The sequence below is a fragment of the Cnephaeus nilssonii genome (genome assembly GCF_951640355.1).
Source record: "Cnephaeus nilssonii genome assembly, chromosome: 3".
NCBI classification, from domain to species: Eukaryota; Metazoa; Chordata; class Mammalia; order Chiroptera; family Vespertilionidae; genus Cnephaeus; species Cnephaeus nilssonii.
In genome coordinates this window covers 165,472-184,888 of record NC_137074.1, presented here as the reverse complement: position 1 = coordinate 184,888, position 19,417 = coordinate 165,472, and the positions used below count along the sequence as shown (strand labels likewise).

The window sequence follows — 19,417 nt, the reverse complement described above, 5'->3', positions numbered from 1 at the left end:
GCGCGCGCCTCGAGCCGGAAGTTCAGTCGCCGCGTCCCGGAAGTCTGGTCCTGAGTGCGTTCCCCCGCGGGGCGTGGCTGTGGGTTGTTCACCTGCTGGTTAGCGGGAGCGGCGGTCGCCGGAGGCGCGCGGCCCCTCGCGGCTCCTCAGGCCAACGCGGGGCGTCGGGAGCCCTCCTGAGCTTCGTTGGGCCCCCTGGTTCTGCGCAGTACCCTCTGAGCCCCAGCGCGGCCCGTGTGGACTACCTGCGGTTCCGTCTGTTGGTTCCGGACCCATGGGCGCCGAGCCCCGGTGGGGGAATTAAACAGGTGGGCGCCCCCGGCCCGGTCTGACCCAGAAACACCGAGGCGAGGAGGACGCGAGGGCCCACAGAAATGCGGGCTGGGGACTGAGCGGCGCCTCCCGCACGGCGAGCCCAGGGCATCCTTTCCAGCCGCGGGCCCTGCCGGCAGGTGGGCCCCTCACCCGCGCGGCAGCGCACGGCAGCAGTGTGGCCTCTGCGCGACCGAGCCAGACCCCGCGGGGGCCTTCCGTAGGAGTCAGGAGGGGAAGTTCTGGCCCGTGTGAGCCCCGCAGGCACTGCCCGCGTCTCCTCTCCAGCCCTGACTCCTGAAGCCCTGCTGCCTGCTCCCGCCACCGGTCCGCATCCTCCTGCCTCTGGCCCGAGGGTGCTGGGCCCTTGGCCGGGAACTCGGCCCAGACCTCCCCGCTGGCTCCTGTCCCCTTCCTGCCTTTTCATCCTAACAGCCGTCCGCTGGCCGCGTCCTGGCTCCTCCCACGAGAGGGCATCTCCGTGGCGGCAGAGATGTCTTTGTCCTGTTGTTCATTGTTGTCATTTAGTGCCAAGGACCGCGCTGGACACAGTAGGTGCTCAAGAGACACTTGTTGAGTGAGGAGCCCCTCGCGGCCCTAGCAGGCGCTTGTAGGGACTTACTCTAGTGCCAAGTTTGTTTTGTGCCGTTTCCACACCCTCATTCGGTCCTCACAGCAGCCCTGTCATCTCCGCTTTGGAGATGGGGAGGCTGAGGCACGAGAAACCAAGCCACTGGCCTAAGGTCAAGGTCATGGGTGGCAGGTGGCACTGGGGCAGACTGGCAAGAGTGCACACTTAAACCGCTAGTCAAGGACCTGAGTGCGTGACCTCCTTTCCTCTAATAACACCAATAAGCTGTTTGCTGGAGTCCTCAGCTCCAAAACAGACTAGGAAGGGTATTTTTGGAATTCTAATAAGTCCAGGAATTTTAAACGTTATTTGAAAAGGACTCGATGAAGATGGACTGTAGCCTTGGTATTTAACTAAGTTGGGGCGGCTAGATGACCAGCCAGGAATAACGCATCTGTATCGAGAAGCGCTAATGGCATTAGGTCTGGAGAAAAGTGTTCCAGGGTCAGATAGGTTTGGGGTACAACACATACTAAACCCTCCTCTTAGAAATTCATGGTGCATATTGTGATCTAACAATAAAGGCTGAGAAGCCACATACAAAAAAAAAAAGTGCCCATATAATTTATTGTCCAAATGCAATCACTTGTGTCTAAGATAAACACTAGATCAGTCAAGACAATAGGACGACCCTTGGGCACCCTAAAGAAACTGGTTGAACTCTGTGTCATTCTGCACCTCAAGAACTTATTTAAGCGGAAAATGCTTTTGTGTAAGATTTCCCCAGCATGGCACTGGCACCTGGACTTCAGTTGGAACCACACTGGCATTAGGAATGATGTAGTGTTGTCATCGACTCACACTCACGGGTGCAGAGAGAGCGCTTCATGTTTTCCAGATTTGCATCCAGTTCATCCTAATGAACTCAACACCCCTCACAATTCAGACATCCCCATAATCTGTGGTCTGTTTTGACAGGATCCATTGCAGCTAATGTCCTAAAGGACTTGATAATGGATCATCCAAGGCAGCCTGTGGGGAGTGGATCCACTCAACATGCGGGCATTTCCTGCTTCTGAGTCTGAAACTAACAGCCAGATGGTGAATCCGGTCAGTTCACTCCATGGGGAGCTGTGGGGGGTCAGCCAGCTTGCCTTCCCCTGTGGAACTCTAGGGACTCCTTCCTCTCAGATTACAACACTGTTGCCCAATCACCAGTTACAATAACTTTTTTCTAAGGGGGGGTGAAGGGGGATGACAGGACTGCTGGTGCTCTCTTGCTTGTCTCCATATACATGTATTAGACGCCGCATACAGTCAATGTGATGACGGTGCTGAGCGCAAGTTGATGGAGACATTAGAACCAGACTCCGGTAGGAGGACCAAAGGGTCTGGAAGGAAATAACACACACTCAACATGAAGCTGTGAAGAGATTGTTCATAAAGGGTCTGTTTACAGAGGAGTGGCCAAGTTTAAAGGAACATGACTAGGCCTGAAAGGTCTGCTGGAAATGAGGAACAAGGGCTGCCTGCAGAAGGGGTGGTCTTTAGCCCGTCACAGCCATTGTCAGAATCCCACCAAAGCAGAGAACCACAGAGAAGTACCATGGACTCTCTCCTCCCATCCTCCCACTTCCTGCCAGCCCATTGGCTGAACCCGACCACAAGAAAGGCACAGAAGTTGGGTGCTGAGAGAGGAAAGAAGGGCCAAAATGGGTTAGGGCACAAAGTCGGTAGCACCAGGGAAAATAGTCCAAATCATGAGCCTCTGGATTAGGCCTTGGTCATTGGGGTTTGAAGCAGGGACAGGTTCAGGGCTATGTGATTTTTCTGTGCTCTCCTGCCTCACAGACCTCTCTTCTCTCTCCCCATTATGCCTCCCACTCGGCTTGTCTAAGTCTTACCTTTCTTTCAAGGCTCAGCTCAGCTCCTGTGGCCTTTGCCCAAAGTTTCCTGGTGGCCCATTTCTTTGATTGTGCCCTAATCTTACTCCCCATGCCTGTAATAATATTTATACTGATCATTTAACACTAAGTCCTTTTATCTTCATTGTTCTAGATCTTATTAATGTCCCGATCCTCAAACTAAATAGAAGGCTCTCCCTCGCTAGTTTGGCTCAGTGGATAGAGCCTCGGCCTATGGACTGAAGGGTCCTGGGTTTGATTCCAGTCAAGGGCACATGCCCAGGTTTTGGCTCCATCCCCAGTAGGGGGCGTGCAAGAAGCAGCCAATCAATGATTATCATCATTGATGTTTCTATCTCTCTCTACCTCTTCCTTCCTCTCTGAAATCAATAAAAATATATTAAATAAGTAAATAAATAAATAGAAAGCTCCAGGAAGGAAGGATGGGTGAAGCTCTACATATAGTAGCTGCTTGATAAAACTTTACCAAAGACGAGAAAGAATTCCCTGAGGATACCGCTAACATAAATAATGGTGTTTGACTTCACTGAGTAAATTCTCTTTGAGAAGGTAAGCCATATTTTCCTCTTGAGCAATGGAACTGAGCTTTTTAAATAAGTGTAACCTTTCTTTTTTTCTGTGAAATTTAAAAGTGCTGCAGGCTAATCACGAAACTTCAAATGATATTGAAGCGTCCAAATTGGAAAGTAAAAGTCTTTTCCTTCTTCCTTGTACCCACGTTTAGACAACTATTAATAATTGCTTCATTCGTCTTAGAATGTCTTGATTTCCCTTTCATTCCTGAGGATGTTTTCACTGGATGTAATACTGTGGGATAATCTTTCTTTACTTTCAGCACTTGGAAAATGTTATGACTCTTCCTTCTGGCCTCTATAGTTTCTGATGAGAAATGCTTTCTTAACATGAATTATTTTTCCTCATTTATCTCTTGCTGTTTTCAAGGTTTTCTTCTTTGTCTTTAGTTTTCAGACGTTTGTCTATGATGTGTCTTGATATGGTTTTCTGTGTGTTCATCTTGCTTGAGATATGTTCAGCTTCTTGAATTCCTTTATGCCTTTTGACATATTTGGAAAATTTTCAGCCATTATTTCTTCAAGTACTTTTTCAGCTCTGCCTTCTCTCCTTCTGGAACTCGGATGACATGAATGTTGTTAGGGTTTTTGGTATAGTCCCGTATGTCCCTCAAACTCTGTTTGAATGCCACACACATACACACAAGACAATGTATTAATAATTATTTTTAAAAAGGAGGGAACTATGTAAAAAATTCAAACTTTTGTATGACAACTTTCTGGAAGGCAACTTGGTTTTTAAATGTTGAACTTGTTGTTCCAACAAGCCATCTCTGCAAACTTACCCTTGAATATGTAGTCACCAAATTATATATACTAGTGTGTATATATGTGTGTGTGTGTGTGTGTGTGTGTGTGTGTGTGTGTGTATATATATATATGACTCATCAAACTGTATATATGAAACGAACTTCTATTACAGAATTGTTCATAATAGCAAAAATGTGGGAGCAACCCAAATGTCCAAGGTAAAGAATGCAATAAAGTATGTCTACCTGATTCAGTATGACAACCCCTAGAGAGAATGAGCTAGATTGCCATGTACTGACAGTGACTAGATCTCCAAAGTAAGAGGGGTAAAGGGGGTAGGAAGTGGCGGGGGGGGGGGGGGAAGATGTATGTGTCATCCCTTTGGACACATTTTAATTATGTTTACATATCTCACTCTACATATATTTACACACTAGAGGCCCGATGCATGAAAATTCATGCACTGGAGGGGGGTCCCTCAGCCTGGCCTGCCCCCTCTCACAGTCCTGGAGCCCTCAGGGGCGGGAGGTTACCCAGCGATCGGGGGAAGGCGATGCCCCGTCACACCTCTGCTGCTGCCACTGCCTGCTCCTCAAGCAGACCCTGGGCACCGCCATATTTGAGGGCGTGACAGTCAATTAGCATATTCCCTCATTGGCTGTGGGCACCACTATCTTTGAGGGCAGGGCAGTCAATTAGCGTATTCCCTCTTTATTGGCTGTGGGTGCCACCATCTTTGATGGTGGGGCAGTCAATTAGCATATTCCCTCCTTATTGGCTGTGGGTGCCGCCATCTTTGTGACAGTGTGAGGGTCAATTAGCATATTCCCTCTTTATTAGGATTATATCAACATATGTTTTCCATTTATGTTTATGTATAATGTTTAAAAATTTTTTGGATGTGAAACACCAAATACTTTTTGCCTTGGATCGGGGACTTAGGTAGGTAGGGGAAGAGACTACCAGCAAGAAACTATATCTTAATTTTTTTCTCTACTATTTGAATTTTCCAACCTTGTACTTTTTTAATGTTGACAGGGGTTACTTGAGCTGTGGAATAATTAGCAGCCTTTATTTTCCCTTTTCCCAGTCTCCTGCTTTTCTTTTCTTTTTTTTTTAAAAATATATTTTATTGATTTTTCACAGAGAGGAAGGGAGAGGGATAGAGAGCTAGAAACATCGACGAGAGAGAGACATCGACCGGCTGCCTCCTGCACACCCACCACCGGGGGATGTGCCCGCAACCATTGTACATGCCCTTGACCAGAACCGAACCTGGGACCCTCCAGTCCGCAGACCGACGCTCTATCCACTGAGCCAAACCGGTTTTGGCCTGCTTTTCTTTTTTATTTTATTTATTTATTTATTTATTTATTTTTACAGAGAGGAAGGGAGAGGGATAGAGAGCTAGAAACATCGATGAGAGAGAAACATAGATCAGCTGCCTCCTGCACACCCCCTATTGGGGATGTGCCCGCAACCAAGGTACATGCCCTTGATCAGAATCGAACCCGGGACCCTTCAGTCCACAGGCTGACGCTCCATCCACTGAGCCAAACCGGTCAGGGCTAGTCTCCTGCTTTTAAAACTAATATACCTAATATTAAGATAAAACCATCATAGATTTAGCTCTGCTTACTCTGTTCATTCTAGGTTTCCAAGGTGACCTGTCTTAGCCTCTTTCCTGGCTCTGTCATTGATGTGGGTTTTGATTACATTATTCAGTTACTTTTATAAAGTAGATCAAGATGCCAGATCAACTATCTCAATACGTAGGAATCGGTGTGTGGTTATTATTAGAGTTTATTGTTCTCACTGGATTGTTCCATATTAACATATTACATCTATTACATACATATTACAAGGCATTACAAAGTAGAATAATGGGGAACGATATTCTGATCAAATTTCACATTTTCTGAAGAAGTCAAATACTTTTTAAATAAGTAACCTTAATCTATTGAATTAAGGGTACTAATCTAATAAGTACCCTTAATCCTAAGATTGTATGTGTTAATTGTCTCTTATTCTTACCTCCTTAGAAACTTACAGATATCCAAAATGGTTGAGATTGAACAGGCTGAGGCCCAGCTCTCTGAGTTAGACCTGCTGGCCAGCATGTTCCCTGGCGAGAATGAGCTCATAGTGAATGACCAGCTCGCTGTAGCAGAACTGAAAGATTGCATTGAAAAGAGGACGATGGAGGGCCGATCTTCAAAAGTTTACTTTACTATCAACATGAACCTGGACGTGTCTGCGGACACAGTGGTAAATCAGCTTTGCTTTTGGGAGCATTGAAACGCGTCAAGACGTAACGCTGAGGGCATTTTCCTTCTCTCTTGATCAGGTGGTGTTTTCTCTGGCCTGTATTCTTCCTTTTGAATACCCTGCAGTTCTGCCTGAAATCACTGTCAGGTGTGTTACAGGAACTGGCTAGCTTTTAAGGTCAAAATTAATCGGAGAATAATAGCAATTCTTGATTTTGTTTTCTGTTCCAGGAAAACTGATTTAATGTTTTATCCCATATAAACCAGGTCAGTATTATTAAGTAGATCCCAGCAGACTCAGCTGAACACAGATCTGACCACATACCTGCAGAGGAATTGCCTCGGAGACGTCTGTATACTGAATGCCACCGACTGGGTTAGAGAACACGCCTCTGGCTATGTCAGCAGAGACCCCACCCCTCCCCCCATTCCAGGAAGTACAGACCAGCCCGTCCATGTCATTCTCACGAGACTCTGGATCTATAGCCATCACATCTACAACAAATGCAAACGGAAGGACATTCTGCAGTGGGCGAAGGAGCTTGCCCTGTCGGGCTTTAGCATGCCTGGGAAGCCAGGCGTGGTCTGTGTGGAAGGCCCCCACGGTGCTTGCGAAGAATTCTGGTCAAGGTGGGTGCACTCTCACAAACTCTGTGCTGTGCCAATAATCGCAGTTCTCAACTAGATCCTAGAGATGTAAAATAAGCATTTCCCTGGGTGGTGTCTTGTGGGAATTCAGTCTCAAGTCAGTGGACAAAGTAGAACTCACACGTGGTCACATCACTTCCCTCATCGGACACAGTGCACATGGGAGGGTTCTGTAAAGAGATGGTGAATCAAGGCCCTCCATTCCCGTGGATCTGATTCTTCCTCATCGTAAGCTGTGTATTCCCTGTGAAGCTTGGGAATTTCTAATCCTCTCACTTCTCTACTGGTACCCTAAATGAGTTTCTGAGGGGTCCCTTTCGGGAGTTTGAGAATCAGCACTTTCTGTATCAGTGATAATGCAACAAACTTTGGGGACAGGATTATGACCAGAATCACATTTGATTAAAATAAATCCCTGAGATAAAATAGATTCTTCCTTTCTAGGAAAATAATGATTTCAGTGTTCTAGAATGCACAACACAGTTTCAAATTTTCTTCTTTGAAAATTTCTTTTCAGACTCAAAAAATTAAACTGGAAGAGAATTTTGATTCGCCATCGAGAAGACATTCCTTTGGATGGTACAAATGATGAAATGGAAAGATGGAGAAAATTTTCAGTTTTTGAAGAAAAAGTGTTCAGTGTTAGTGGAGCCAGAGGAAACCACATGGACTTTGGTCAGCTGTATCAGTTTTTAAATGCCAGTGGATGTGGGGATGTTTTCCAGATGTTCTTTGGCGTGGAAGGACAGTAGCTAAGCAGAGGAGTCATTGAAAGTATTTTGTCACTGTTGGCCATTTGGTTTTTTACCCCCTCTTTCTTGAGAGATTAAGTAATTTTCCTTTAGTCCATTCTAGAATGTTAGGGGTAAAAAAGAAAAAGTAGCATAGCTGAAGTGCATCTGTTAAAAATATGTCCTGATTGAATGCAGAACTGAGTCTTAGTTTATAATCTTAAAATTATTGACAGAAATACCTTGGCATATCTACCCATTTTGAAAGAGAAATTAATTTGACTTGAGTTAGATAGTATTGGTAGTCCAACTTGCCACCCAGTCTCTAACCCCTGCCCTTTACCTGCTTCCATGAGCTCTCCCAGCCTCTCTTGAAGCTCAGGTGGCCTGGGGATAGGGCTTTGGCTATGGGTTGCCTAGTAAAACTTTTGCTTTCCTGGTAAACATGATTGACACAGCGAGAGCACCTCTTCCCCCTCTTTTTGCTGCAACACCAAGGCCGATGGTTGGAGCTGCAGTAGCCCCTCAAGCTCGAGGGCAGGAAGGCCAAGAGAACCACAGAGATGCCAGCGCCTGTGGTGAGCTGCTGACCCAGCACCAGCCCCTGCCTCGCTATAGACAGCTTATCTATCTCTATAAAAGGCTAATATGCAAAGTGCCCCCTCGGGAGTTCAACCGGGAGTTGGATCACTCGCTATGATGTGCACTGACCACCAGGGGGAGGCATGGATGAAGGAAGGCCCCAGCTAGCCCTGATCACCGGCCAGGCCTAGGGACCCTAGACCCTACACGGGCCTCTACTTATGAAATAAAACCCATCTTATTTATATTTCTGTGCCACTTAGCAGCAGTGGAAAGCTGTTTTGCCAAATAAATATTTTTAAAGCTTTAGTTTTTATTCTATCCCAACCATTTGATACACAAACACGTGAAGTATTTCTTAAATAGAGTTTGCAGCTCATATATATTTTTGTATACTTAATGCCCTGTTCCTGAGTTCACCTCACAGAAGGGTAAGGCATGAACTGAGCTCAATCTCTTTTTAAAAATGTTTTTATTGATTTCAGAGGAAGGAAAGGAGAGGGAGAGAGAAATAGAAACATTAGTAATGAGAGAGAATCATTTATTGGCTGCCTCCTGCACGCCCCACACTGTGGATCGAGCCAGAAACCCAGTCATGTGCCCTGTCCGGAATTGAACCATGACCTCCTGGATCATAGGTTGATGCTCAACCACTGAGCTACACCAGCCAGGCTGTACATTATTTTAGTAAAAAATACACTGATATGTACAAATACACAGATCTCAAGTGTAACAAAAAACACATAGAATATAATAAAATATTATTAGTTTTCTTCCTCGGGACAAACCTGTCAAATTTAGACATTGGACTATTGACAGAGTGACAGAGAATGCAGATGTTCCAACCTCATGATTAGTAAATTCCTTTGAAAATGGGTGACAGTACTAGTCAGCAAAAAAGAAAACAGCAAGTTAGATGGTCCTCCTACATTAATGTAAGAGACACAATAAAAGCTGTAAGAAACTAGTTAAATGTTAGAGCAATATGGCTTCCTTAGACTTTAAAAATGAATATTTAATATAAAGATCCTTAAATGTAAAACTATTCAATATGTATATTCATTCCACAATGACAATTTTTCTATGTATTATTCCAATAATATGTCTTGAACTGGAATCATCTATGAAGAAAGTGTTATCCTTAAAAGAAACTATTAATGCCAAATCAAATTACGATTAAAAGTTAAAAATCTATAGAAAACAGTGTGAGCAGAAAACATTGGCTACATGTCCACTTTTATTTATAAAAGTAATTCCTATATAAACAATAGTGTCATTTTTAAAGTATGTTTTTATTGATTTTTAGAGAGATAGGAAGGGAGAGTGATAGAGAAACATCATTGATTGGATCGGCTTCCTCTAGCACTCCCCAACCAGAGATCCAGGGCAAAACACGGGCATGTGCCTTGACCAGGAATTGAACTGGTTCCTAGGTCAACATTCAACCATTGAGCCACACTGTCTGGGCAACAATAGTATTAGTTTTTAATTTTCTTTTTTTACTCATATATTTTTTAATTGATTTCAGAGAGGAAGGGGGAGGGGGAGAGAGAATTAGAAACAACAATGAGAGAGAATCATTGATCAGGTGCTTCCTGCAAGCCCCCTACTGGGGATGGAGCTTGAAACCCGGCATGTGACCTTGACTAGAATTCAACCTGGGATCCTTCAGTCCAAGCTCTATCCACTGAGCCAAACCAGCTAGGGCAATAGTATTTTTAAGCAAAACAAAATTCAAAAATTGTAACAATCCCACAAATCCATATCCATTGAACTTGAAAAGTGGAAGCCAATCTTATCATCTGCACATTAATTTGAAAAAATGCATTAAGAACTTACTACTTTCAGTATTTATATAAAAACAGCTGTTACAGAGCTTTATCTGTTTAAGAAATCTATGTTTCAGGTTATTGGGGAATCCAACAGTTTCTGTAAAACTGCAAGGCAGCTGGGAGTTAAGGACAGGTGCTGGTAGTTAAACACCTCCCCCCCCCCCCCCCCACACACACACACATTGATTACACAACCTAGGATGAACTGAGCCCATAGAAACTGTCAGGGGCACCACAAGCCTCCCACTGAAGCACAATCTGGCAAACCTGACGCCATCTGGTTCAGAAAACAAACTTCACTACTTATTTAATAATAAATAAATATGCCTGGGTTGGGCTCAGTCCCTGGTGTGGGGCGTGCTGGGGGGCAATCAGTGATTCTCTCTCCCTCTCTCAGAAAGCAATAAGAATATATTAAAAAATTAATGTGGGAGATTGGTTAAAAGGGATTTTAAAAGCCAAAAGAGGTAACAGAGGTCAGCACTGAAGCAGCAGCTACAATCCCTGTGATACCATTGTAATTAGCCAGTTATTAATAGCAGGAAAGGAGAAAGGGAAGGCAGACGTTACAGGCATGTCATTTGGGCAGCTTTACCAGGAAGCTGCAATGTCACACTGCCCAGGGAGCACCTGCCCATTCCTGGAAAACATTGGGGGAAGGGATCCAACAAAGGGAAAACAGACACAAGCCCAATAAAGTTGTTGTGACCTAGGGAAGGTACTTGTTTGCCAATCACACCAGGAGACAGAGATGGTTGGCCAGAGTGAGCATGGCCACTGCAAGCGTGTGGACATTTGGAAATGTATAATCCCCTAAACAGGCCCTCTTCAGAATTGTTGCTCCTCGCCATTGGTTTGTGGGGCTCTCTTGTGTGGCTCTTGCCCATGTTTCCTCTATAGCCATATGGATTAATGGACTGCACCTCGCCTGATGCGGGGTTGGACCCGGCTCCAACATGGAAAAGAAACTCTGGACACTGGCTCTGATTTAGACCTAGTGAAGCCCAACCTGCCCTTTTTCTATGACTGGACTAAGGGAAATGGGGCTTTGGAAACCCAGAGGTGTAATTCTGTGAAAATAAAGTTTTCTACTATACCTCATCCTCTCGTGGGGGTCTCTGGAAATGCTTATTCTAGAGGTACCCCAAGAACCCCACTTCCACGAGCAACTGGGGGAGATGAACCCCTCTCATATACTGTAACAGAGCAAGAGAAGGAAGGAAGGAAGGCAGGCAGGCAGGCAGTCAGGGTAGTTTGGAGGAGGCCCTGACAGGGTTTAGTTCAAGACCCTGAAGATAGGGTGGTGCCTGGCTGCATCTGGCTCCCAAGGGCGCAATGAGGCGGGTCCAATAGTTTACAGGGCAGGAATCTGACCCAAGAGGCTGACCCAGTGGAGCTGTCCCTGATGCGTTCTGGTCCAGTCTCCCAGTGCCTGCTGAGGAGCCAGTCAAATAAAGAAGAGTTTGCCGAGCTCAGTGTCATGCCCTTGAGTACAAAAGGGGGAATGTGGACATGAGGCCATAACCAGCAACAGGTGCTTTTTCTCATTATTTTCAGATGCAAAACCATGAACTACGAGATCTATACATTTCAAATATAACATACTGCCACAGTCACCCCCTTTTCTAAAACTGCACATTACAGTTATACGAAAAGGTGGGAATTTAGAGGGAATATTGCCTAGAGCAGTGGTCAACAGAGCCAAATATCAACAGTACAACGACTGAAATTTCTTTTGAGAGCTGAAAACCGACTTCTGCGCATGGGCCACGAAGTTTCCATCACACTGTACGTGCGGGCCCGCATGTGGTATTTTGTGGAAGAGCCACACTCAAGGGTGGCTCGCGAGCTGCAGTTTGCCGACCACTGGCCTAGAGCACTACTTCTCAAATTTAACATGGCCTGGGAATCTTGTTTAAAATGCAGAATCTGATTTAATAGCCTGCGTTTCTAACAAACACTCAGGTGATGCTGATGATTGCATTTCAAAAGGTCTCACACTGCCCCAGCCAGTCGTCCCACTGCAACCCGTGTGGGAAAACACCTGCCACCCTCCCCTCCACCGGAACCAATCTCGCCTCCCGCCGCCGAGGCAGGGGAGCTTCAGCGCTGAGGTCCCAGGCTCGGCTTCCTATTGGACAGGGGTGACGTCACTCAGAGAGGGGGCTCTCATTGTGAGGTGATGCGGGGAGGTAGTCAAGGCCGCGGCGGGAGGCGGGAGGCGGGAGCCGGAGTGGGGCGGCAGGAAGACCGGGGTGGGTGGCGGAAGGGGAGGGCCGGGAAGTTGTTCTGTGACCGCTTCCGGAGGCAGGGCCGGAAGTTGTGGCCCGGCTGTGTCAACCCGGGGGCTGCGGCTGAGTGTGGCGGAGACCGCGACCATGGGCGGGAAGAACAAGCAGCGGACCAAAGGGAACCTGCGGGTGAGAGCGGGGCGGCCAGCCGGGCGGGGCGGGGCGGCGGGGTGTGTGGGAGCGCGACCTCCCGCGTGTGTCCCTGCCGGCGGGGCCGGTGAGCAGGTGGCGGACGGAGAGGAGGGCTTCCACGCCGAGCTGCCTCCGCGCACACACTTTCTCGAGCGAATGCGTCGGTGGCAGCGGGACGGGGAGGGCACCTGCGGGGCGAGCGGGGGCCGTGGACTCGGGTGGGTTGGAGGCTGCCAGGTGGAGCCTGAGGGCCGGGGTCCAGGACAGGCTCTCGCCCTCCCGCCTCCTCCCCATCCCTTCTGCAGCCGCACGGACCCCTCACGGAGCCCGGACCTTTTTATTTTTAAAATGTCCTCAATGTTTTGGTGTTTTTTTTTTAATATTCCAAATATAAGGAAAAGAGTACTAGGGGGTAATATGCAAGGTTATTATAACGACAACCAATGTATTCGTCAGCTAGAGTCACCAGGTGTCAATAATTGGTCATATTTGCTTCCTCGGTCTAAGTATATGTGTTTTGTTGAACCATATGAGAAGTACTTGCAGAAATTCAGCTCCTAAGTACTTCATGTGAATTATAAGAATAATGCCATTCTACATAACCGCGAACAAGTATAACACAGGAAAATGTAACTTCGGTATAATACTGTTAGCGAATAGAATACAGCATTGTATTCAGATTTCTGTAGTCATCTCAATGTTCTCTCTCTCTCAAATCAGTAAAAACATATTTTAAAGAATTTAAGAAATAAAAATAAAAAAACAGCCAAGATCCAGCTAGAGACCACTCATTCCCTTTTGTTATTTAGATCTTGACAGTTTCCCAGCTTTTTCCCATGGTGGGAGGGGTGTTCTTTTATGACATGGGCAGTTTGGAAGTGTCTGGGCCAATTGTTTTGCTTAACTTAGAATTGTCTTCTTATTCCTTATGATTCGATTCAGGTTAAACCATTTTGACAGGAATGCTTCCTAGATGAAGCTCTTTCTCCCTGTCATAGCCTCTTTTTCTCATCACTGGTGATATTTGTTTCTTCACTTGATGAAGAGAGCTTTTTCCATTGATTATCTATCTATCTATATCTATATCTATATCTATATCTATATCTATATCTATATCTATATCTATATCTATATCTATATCTATATCTATATCTATATCTATCTATATATAAAAGCCCAGCGACCGTTAATGGCAGAACCAGAACCACTGGTCGCTATGATCCGCACTGACCACCAAGGGCAGACGCTCAACGCAGGAGTTGCCCCCTGGTGGTCAGTGTGCTCCCGCAGTGGGAGCGCCATTCAGCCAGGAGCTGGGCTCAGGGCTGGTGAGTGCAGTGGCGGTGGCAGGAGCCTCTCCTGCCTCCCGAGTAGCACTAAGGAGTGGAGAGCCAAGCGGTAAGGAGCGAGCAGGCGTGCGGTTAGGAGCGAGGGGTCCCGGATTGTGAGAGGGATATCTGATCAGGACTAAACCAGCAGTTGGACATCCCTTGAGGGATCCCAGATTGCGAAAGGACGCAGGCCGGGCTGAGTGACCCCCCCCCCCCCCCATGCATGGATTTCGTGCATTGGGCTTCTAGTTAAAAATATATTAAGTGGTAGTTTGAGACTGGGAATACCTTGTTCTCTCCCACAGACTTTCATCTATAATAGTTTTAGCATTCTTTGTTAGTAATTGCTGGAATCAGTTATTGCTAGGGTGGTCTAAAAACTTACGTTTAATCTTGACAACAACCCAAATAACGAGTTACCTACAGTTATCTCATTTGAAAATGATGGTACTGAGGCTTAAGAAATTAATTTACCTAAGTTCATGTAACCAGGAGTTGTGGAATTGGGATTTGAGTGGAGTCATTGATCCAGCAGAAGACCTTGAATCCTGAATGCCAAGTATTCAAAAGTGATAGACAAATTTCCCCTTATCTGGTTAATCCTCACCTGAGGATATTTTTCCCGTTGATTTTTAGAGAGTGGAAAGAGGCGGGGGGGGGGGGGGGGGGGCGGCGGGGGAGACAAAGAGAGAAACATGGATGTGATTGGTTGCCTCCTGCATGCGCCCTACCAGGGCTGGGGATCGAGCCTGCAACCCAGGTATATGCCATTCACTGGAATTGAATCCGAGATCCTTTAGTCTGCGGGCCAATGCTCTACCCATTGGGGAAACTGTCTAGGGCCCATTTTCTTGATGATAGACACCAATAAGTATATAAATAATGGTAATATATTAGAGAATTATGATAGAGGTATGAGTAGAAAGGAAGTGGGGAATAGAAAAGAATGGGGATTGACCTGAGGGAGGCAAATGTTGAAAACCTGAGTGTGTTTTGAAGGAGGAGTAGGAGTTTATCAGACAATTAAAATGGAGAGGTTTTCAGGTGGAGAGAAAAGATTATGCAAAGACGGAAGTGTGATTTGTGAAAGGGCATAGTATATTCAGGGACCCTTACGTTCATTTTGGGACTGGAACATACATTGTGGCAGCTCAGTTCAGGCAAAGGGAGGAAAGGGGGCAGAACCTTCCTGAACCGGTTGAGACCAGCCGGGGAAAGATATGTTCTGAGTTTGGTGTTTAAACTGTAGACACAAGCGCACCACTTCAAATACCTTGTTCTCTCCCACAAACTTTCATCTCCTAGTTTTAGTATTCTTTAATAATAATTGCTAGAATCAGTTATTGCTATAGTAGTCTAAAAACTGGAAGACAGGCACAAAAGAGCGAACTAGGTGTACGAGAAAATTAACTGCCAGAAAGAAAATCAGGTTCTTGTTTTTTGAGCTGTGGGTATAAACATCTGACATACAATAGAGTAAGTAAAAGGAAACAGTAACTGTATTTTAAACTCAAAGTAGACATTGAGTAAAAGATACAATCAGAATATTGAACTAATTTGTTACTTTTAAATTGGAAACTAGAAATGGGATACCTTTTCTCCCACGCCCAGTTATCACTGTCCAGCCCTGATAATTCAGGTCAGTTCAGAATTCAGCCTTGACTCCTTTAGCTTTTAGCAATAATTAGTTTTTTATACTACTTCATTCTGTTTTATCATAAAGCTGTTTACAAATGGGGTTATAGATAAGATTCTGATGTCCTAAGGTCATCATATTTAGTTTTCAGAATTGTATTTTAGTTCACTAACTTTCTTTGTAGCTTTTTGTTCATGTGTCAATATTGAGAAAGACAAATTGAATAACGTTCATTTTAATAGGTTTTAAAGTAGAGAACCTTTGTTGCAATTAGTCTTAAATGCTGCTGTTTTGAAAAAAAATGTAATTCAGGCCATCATTTCCATTTCTGGTCACTCAGTTTAGAAAGTAACCCAGATTATTCCTTGACAAATAAGTTCTCCATACACAATTTTGTTAGGTACGGGCAAACTGAATCACACATTTGATAGCCCTTTTTGAAAATTCTTATAGAGAAATAAGAAGCAGATAAGTTTAGAGAGATTGTAATGTCATCCTGGGCTTTGAACTGAGGCATTTTCCTATTTGATGACACCATGTGAATTTCTTTCAATAGTTCAAATATTTTCTTTCTGTCACAGCTAATCCCTTAACTTTTAGTGCTAAGAGACCACCACTTTGTGTGTCAGTCAAGCAGACCACTGATTATGGTTCAAAACAAAATAATGTATCTTATGATAATCGTATTGATTTTTATGTCCATAATAATGTAATTTGTAACCATTTTGGGTTAATTTTACATTGTTACACAGTATACAAGTGTATATACATATTATTTATACAAATATTGGAAGTAAAACATTTGATAAAACAATACTTGGGCTTACCATTTGTGATGCATTCTCTGATTTTAGATATTTTAATCTATGTCTTTAAAATGATGTCATGACTCATTAACTTGATATCATGTACCCAGTTTAAAGAACATTTTTCTGATGTTTAGGAAACCAGGAAATAGCTCCTAACACATTGTGGACCAGTAATTTTATTACTAGCGTTACCCAGTGGCCAGATAAGTTTCTATTGAACGAGTACAAAAACATTTTACATAAACGCCCATTGCACTTTGAAGTTATTAATTAAATGTTCTTCCATGCTAATATCTTTTTAAAGTATGATACTTTGTAAAGCACTGTATAATATGAAAACACGAGAATTCTCGTGATCCGTCCGCAATGCGCTGAGATCATTACTGAGACCCTCTTGGTGACAGAAACATTCACCCTTGGGGAACATTGCACTGAAATCTTAGGCTAAAAAGAAGAAGTTCTCAAGTAAAAGCTTGTTCTCCCATGGGAATTACCAAGGATGACTCAAGAACTCAAAGTTAAATTTTGAACTCTTCCTGGACTCTGACATTTTTTTCTCTCCTTTCTTATCAGCCTTCAAACAGTGGCCGAGCTGCAGAACTTCTAGCCAAAGAACAGGGAACCGTGCCTGGATTCATTGGTTTTGGAACATTTCAGAGTGACCTGGGCTACGTTCCTGCCGTTCAGGGAGCTGAGGAAATAGACAACCTGGTAGATTCTGATTTCCGAATGGTGCTGCGGAAACTTTCTAAGAAAGATGTCACCACGAAATTAAAAGTAAGATTTCTTGTTTCCATGAAAATGAAGACAATCCTTTTATTAAGATATCATTGGCATGTTTCATGTAGAGAGCGATGAATCATCGCTAGTAAATTCTTTCACAGTTGCACTTCTTTCTGACACACAGACTTAAGCGTAGTTTGCATTTACCTTCTAGGTTATAAATTAGTGTGCTGCTCTGCACTTTTTGGAGCCACTTTGGATTTCTCGCTGTATTCTTTTTGTCCCATTAGAGATTGTAATTTAATCCTGTGTATTTATCTTTTTTAAAACAACTTAAAATATTCTACCATACTAGCTTGTAAAGGAACTCTTCAAATTAGTCCTATATATAAGCACAAATAGAAACAATGTATTCTCCCATTAAATAAAACAGATGAAGCTTCTAGAACAGAATAAATGTAATAAAAAGCCAATATTATGGCTATTGAGCCTTAACAATGCTAATAATTTACTTTAGGCTATGCAAGAATTTGGAACTATGTGTACAGAGAGAGACACAGAAGTTGTAAAAGGAGTTCTTCCATACTGGCCAAGAATTTTTTGCAAAATTTCACTTGTAAGTATCCAGACTTTACTGGCTTATTTCTGTTGTATTTTTTTTAAATTGACTTTTAGAGAGAGGAAGCCCTTGAAGGGAAGAAGGGAGGTCCAGAGGGAGGGAGGAAGAGAGAGAGAGATAGATCAATTTATTGTTCTATTTATTTATGTATTTACTAGAGAACCAGTGCACGAATTTGTGCAAGGGTGGGGTCCCTCGGCCTGTTCTGGCAATTGGGGCGATCGGGGCCGGCCAGCTGGGGGGAGGGACTGCAGGAGGTTGTCTGGCTGCGGGATGTTGGCTGTGGGAGCACAGTGACCACCTGGCTGGCTAGGGGGAAGACTGTGGGAGGTTGGCCGGCCACGAAAGGTTGGGTGTGGGAGCGCACTGACCACCAGGGGCCAGCTCCTGCATTGAGCATCTGCCCCCTGGTGGTCAGTGCACATCATAGGACTGGTCGTTTGGTCGACTGGTCATAACGGTCGCTTAGGTTTTATACATATAGATAGATTGGTTGATTCATACATGTGCCCTGACTGGGGATTGAACCCATAACTTTGGTCTTTCAAGACAACACTCTAACCAACTGAACTATCCAGCCAGGGCTATTGTATATTTTTTTAATCTAATTATAGAGACTGTCAGGTTTATAGGACATTTTTGGTAAGGATTATGAAATGTTACACAGATTGGATCATAATTACACATTGTATGATGTGTATAGGGAGTCTGTGTTTTCAAAAGTTAGGTCAAAATTACCCAAATGCTTTCCAGTCACAATAAATTTGGGTAGTTTAATTTCTGTGTATATTTGATGCAGAAGAATGAGAATCAATTGCTTCATTGTTTAAGGCAGGGGTGGGGAATGTCCGACCCACGGGTCGTATAAGGCCCACAAAATCATTTGGTCTGGCCCTGCCAAGGCATTAGTGGTGACTTAATTAAATGTTTGACCAAATATAGCAGGCTAATTTTTAAGTTGATAATTTTGTATGGCCGTCCAATGATGTCATAAATATCCAAATGGCCCTTGTCAGGAAAAAGGTTCCCCACTCTTGGGTTAAGGCCTAGCCTTGACTCAGTCTTGAATATAGTTCTTATCTCATTGGGAGAAGGGAAATAAATTACTTCACATAGTTACTAGTGTTTAGCTCTGTATATAGTTGAATTCTTATTAAGGGGTCATCATAGCATGTACAGAATTATGTATATTTGTTTTAATGAGCTAGAGCTATTTTAAACCATGTTATATTTTCAATAGGATCATGACCGACGGGTTCGAGAAGCCACACAGCAAGCTTTTGAAAAACTTATCCTCAAAGTTAAGAAACACTTGGCTCCTTATTTAAAAAGTTTAATGGGCTATTGGCTCATAGCTCAGTGTGACACATACGCACCAGCCGCGTCCGCAGCAAAAGATGCCTTCGAAGCAGCCTTCCCTCCCAGCAAACAGCCTGAAGCCATAGCATTCTGTAAGGATGAGATCACAAGTGTAAGTTCTTGCCACTCTTCTCTGTTTTTTCCTTAAGTATTTAAGGGGTAGCAGGCATATTTCAGTGACAGCTCTCTTACCTGGCTTATGAGGGAGTAAGTGTGTGGAGTCTTTCCAACAGAAAATTATCATTAAAAAAGTGTGTGTGTGTGTGTGTGTGTATGTGTATGTGTGTGTGTGTGTGTATATGAATATATATGTGTATATATACACAC

The 19,417-nt window shown here is 44.2% G+C and overlaps 2 protein-coding genes across 6 annotated transcripts in view; both read left to right on the top strand.

The window, feature by feature from the left end:
• Positions 1–61: 61 nt before the first annotated feature.
• Positions 62–11,273, top strand: RWDD2B (RWD domain containing 2B). 4 transcript variants are annotated; one of them, XM_079766269.1, is made up of 5 exons: positions 62–308; positions 6,173–6,398; positions 6,478–6,545; positions 6,665–7,027; positions 7,563–11,273. In XM_079766269.1, exons 2-5 carry the CDS (start codon positions 6,192–6,194, stop codon positions 7,795–7,797), a joined length of 873 nt encoding a protein of 290 aa, XP_079622395.1. In that variant the 5' UTR covers positions 62–308; positions 6,173–6,191; the 3' UTR covers positions 7,798–11,273. The 4 variants fall into 4 exon arrangements, with proteins under 4 accessions (XP_079622395.1, XP_079622393.1, XP_079622394.1 ...); XM_079766267.1 differs by having other exon boundaries at positions 1,862–6,398; XM_079766268.1 differs by having other exon boundaries at positions 62–863.
• A 1,232-nt stretch (positions 11,274–12,505) lies between these two features.
• Positions 12,506–19,417, top strand: part of LTN1 (listerin E3 ubiquitin protein ligase 1) — a 51,726-nt gene continuing 44,814 nt past the window's right edge. Inside the window, exons 1-4 of one of the 2 annotated variants that reach the window (XM_079767112.1) lie at positions 12,506–12,610; positions 16,963–17,166; positions 17,630–17,728; positions 18,972–19,202. In XM_079767112.1, coding sequence (XP_079623238.1) covers positions 12,569–12,610; positions 16,963–17,166; positions 17,630–17,728; positions 18,972–19,202 — 576 coding nt within the window. In that variant the 5' untranslated portion in view covers positions 12,506–12,568. Of the gene's footprint in view, positions 12,611–16,962; positions 17,167–17,629; positions 17,729–18,971; positions 19,203–19,417 lie in introns of those variants that run through there. The other variant, XM_079767113.1, reaches the window with a different exon arrangement.

Excerpts from the sequence above, each read along its gene's own strand:
- RWDD2B (XM_079766269.1), top strand. The coding sequence starts at position 6,192 with ATGGTTGAGATTGAACAGGCTGAGGCCCAGCTCTCTGAGTTAGACCTG. Across the intron at positions 6,399-6,477 it reads ACGTGTCTGCGGACACAGTG|GTGGTGTTTTCTCTGGCCTG; the intron begins GTAAATCAGCTT and ends TCTCTTGATCAG. Across the intron at positions 6,546-6,664 it reads CTGCCTGAAATCACTGTCAG|GTCAGTATTATTAAGTAGAT; the intron begins GTGTGTTACAGG and ends CATATAAACCAG.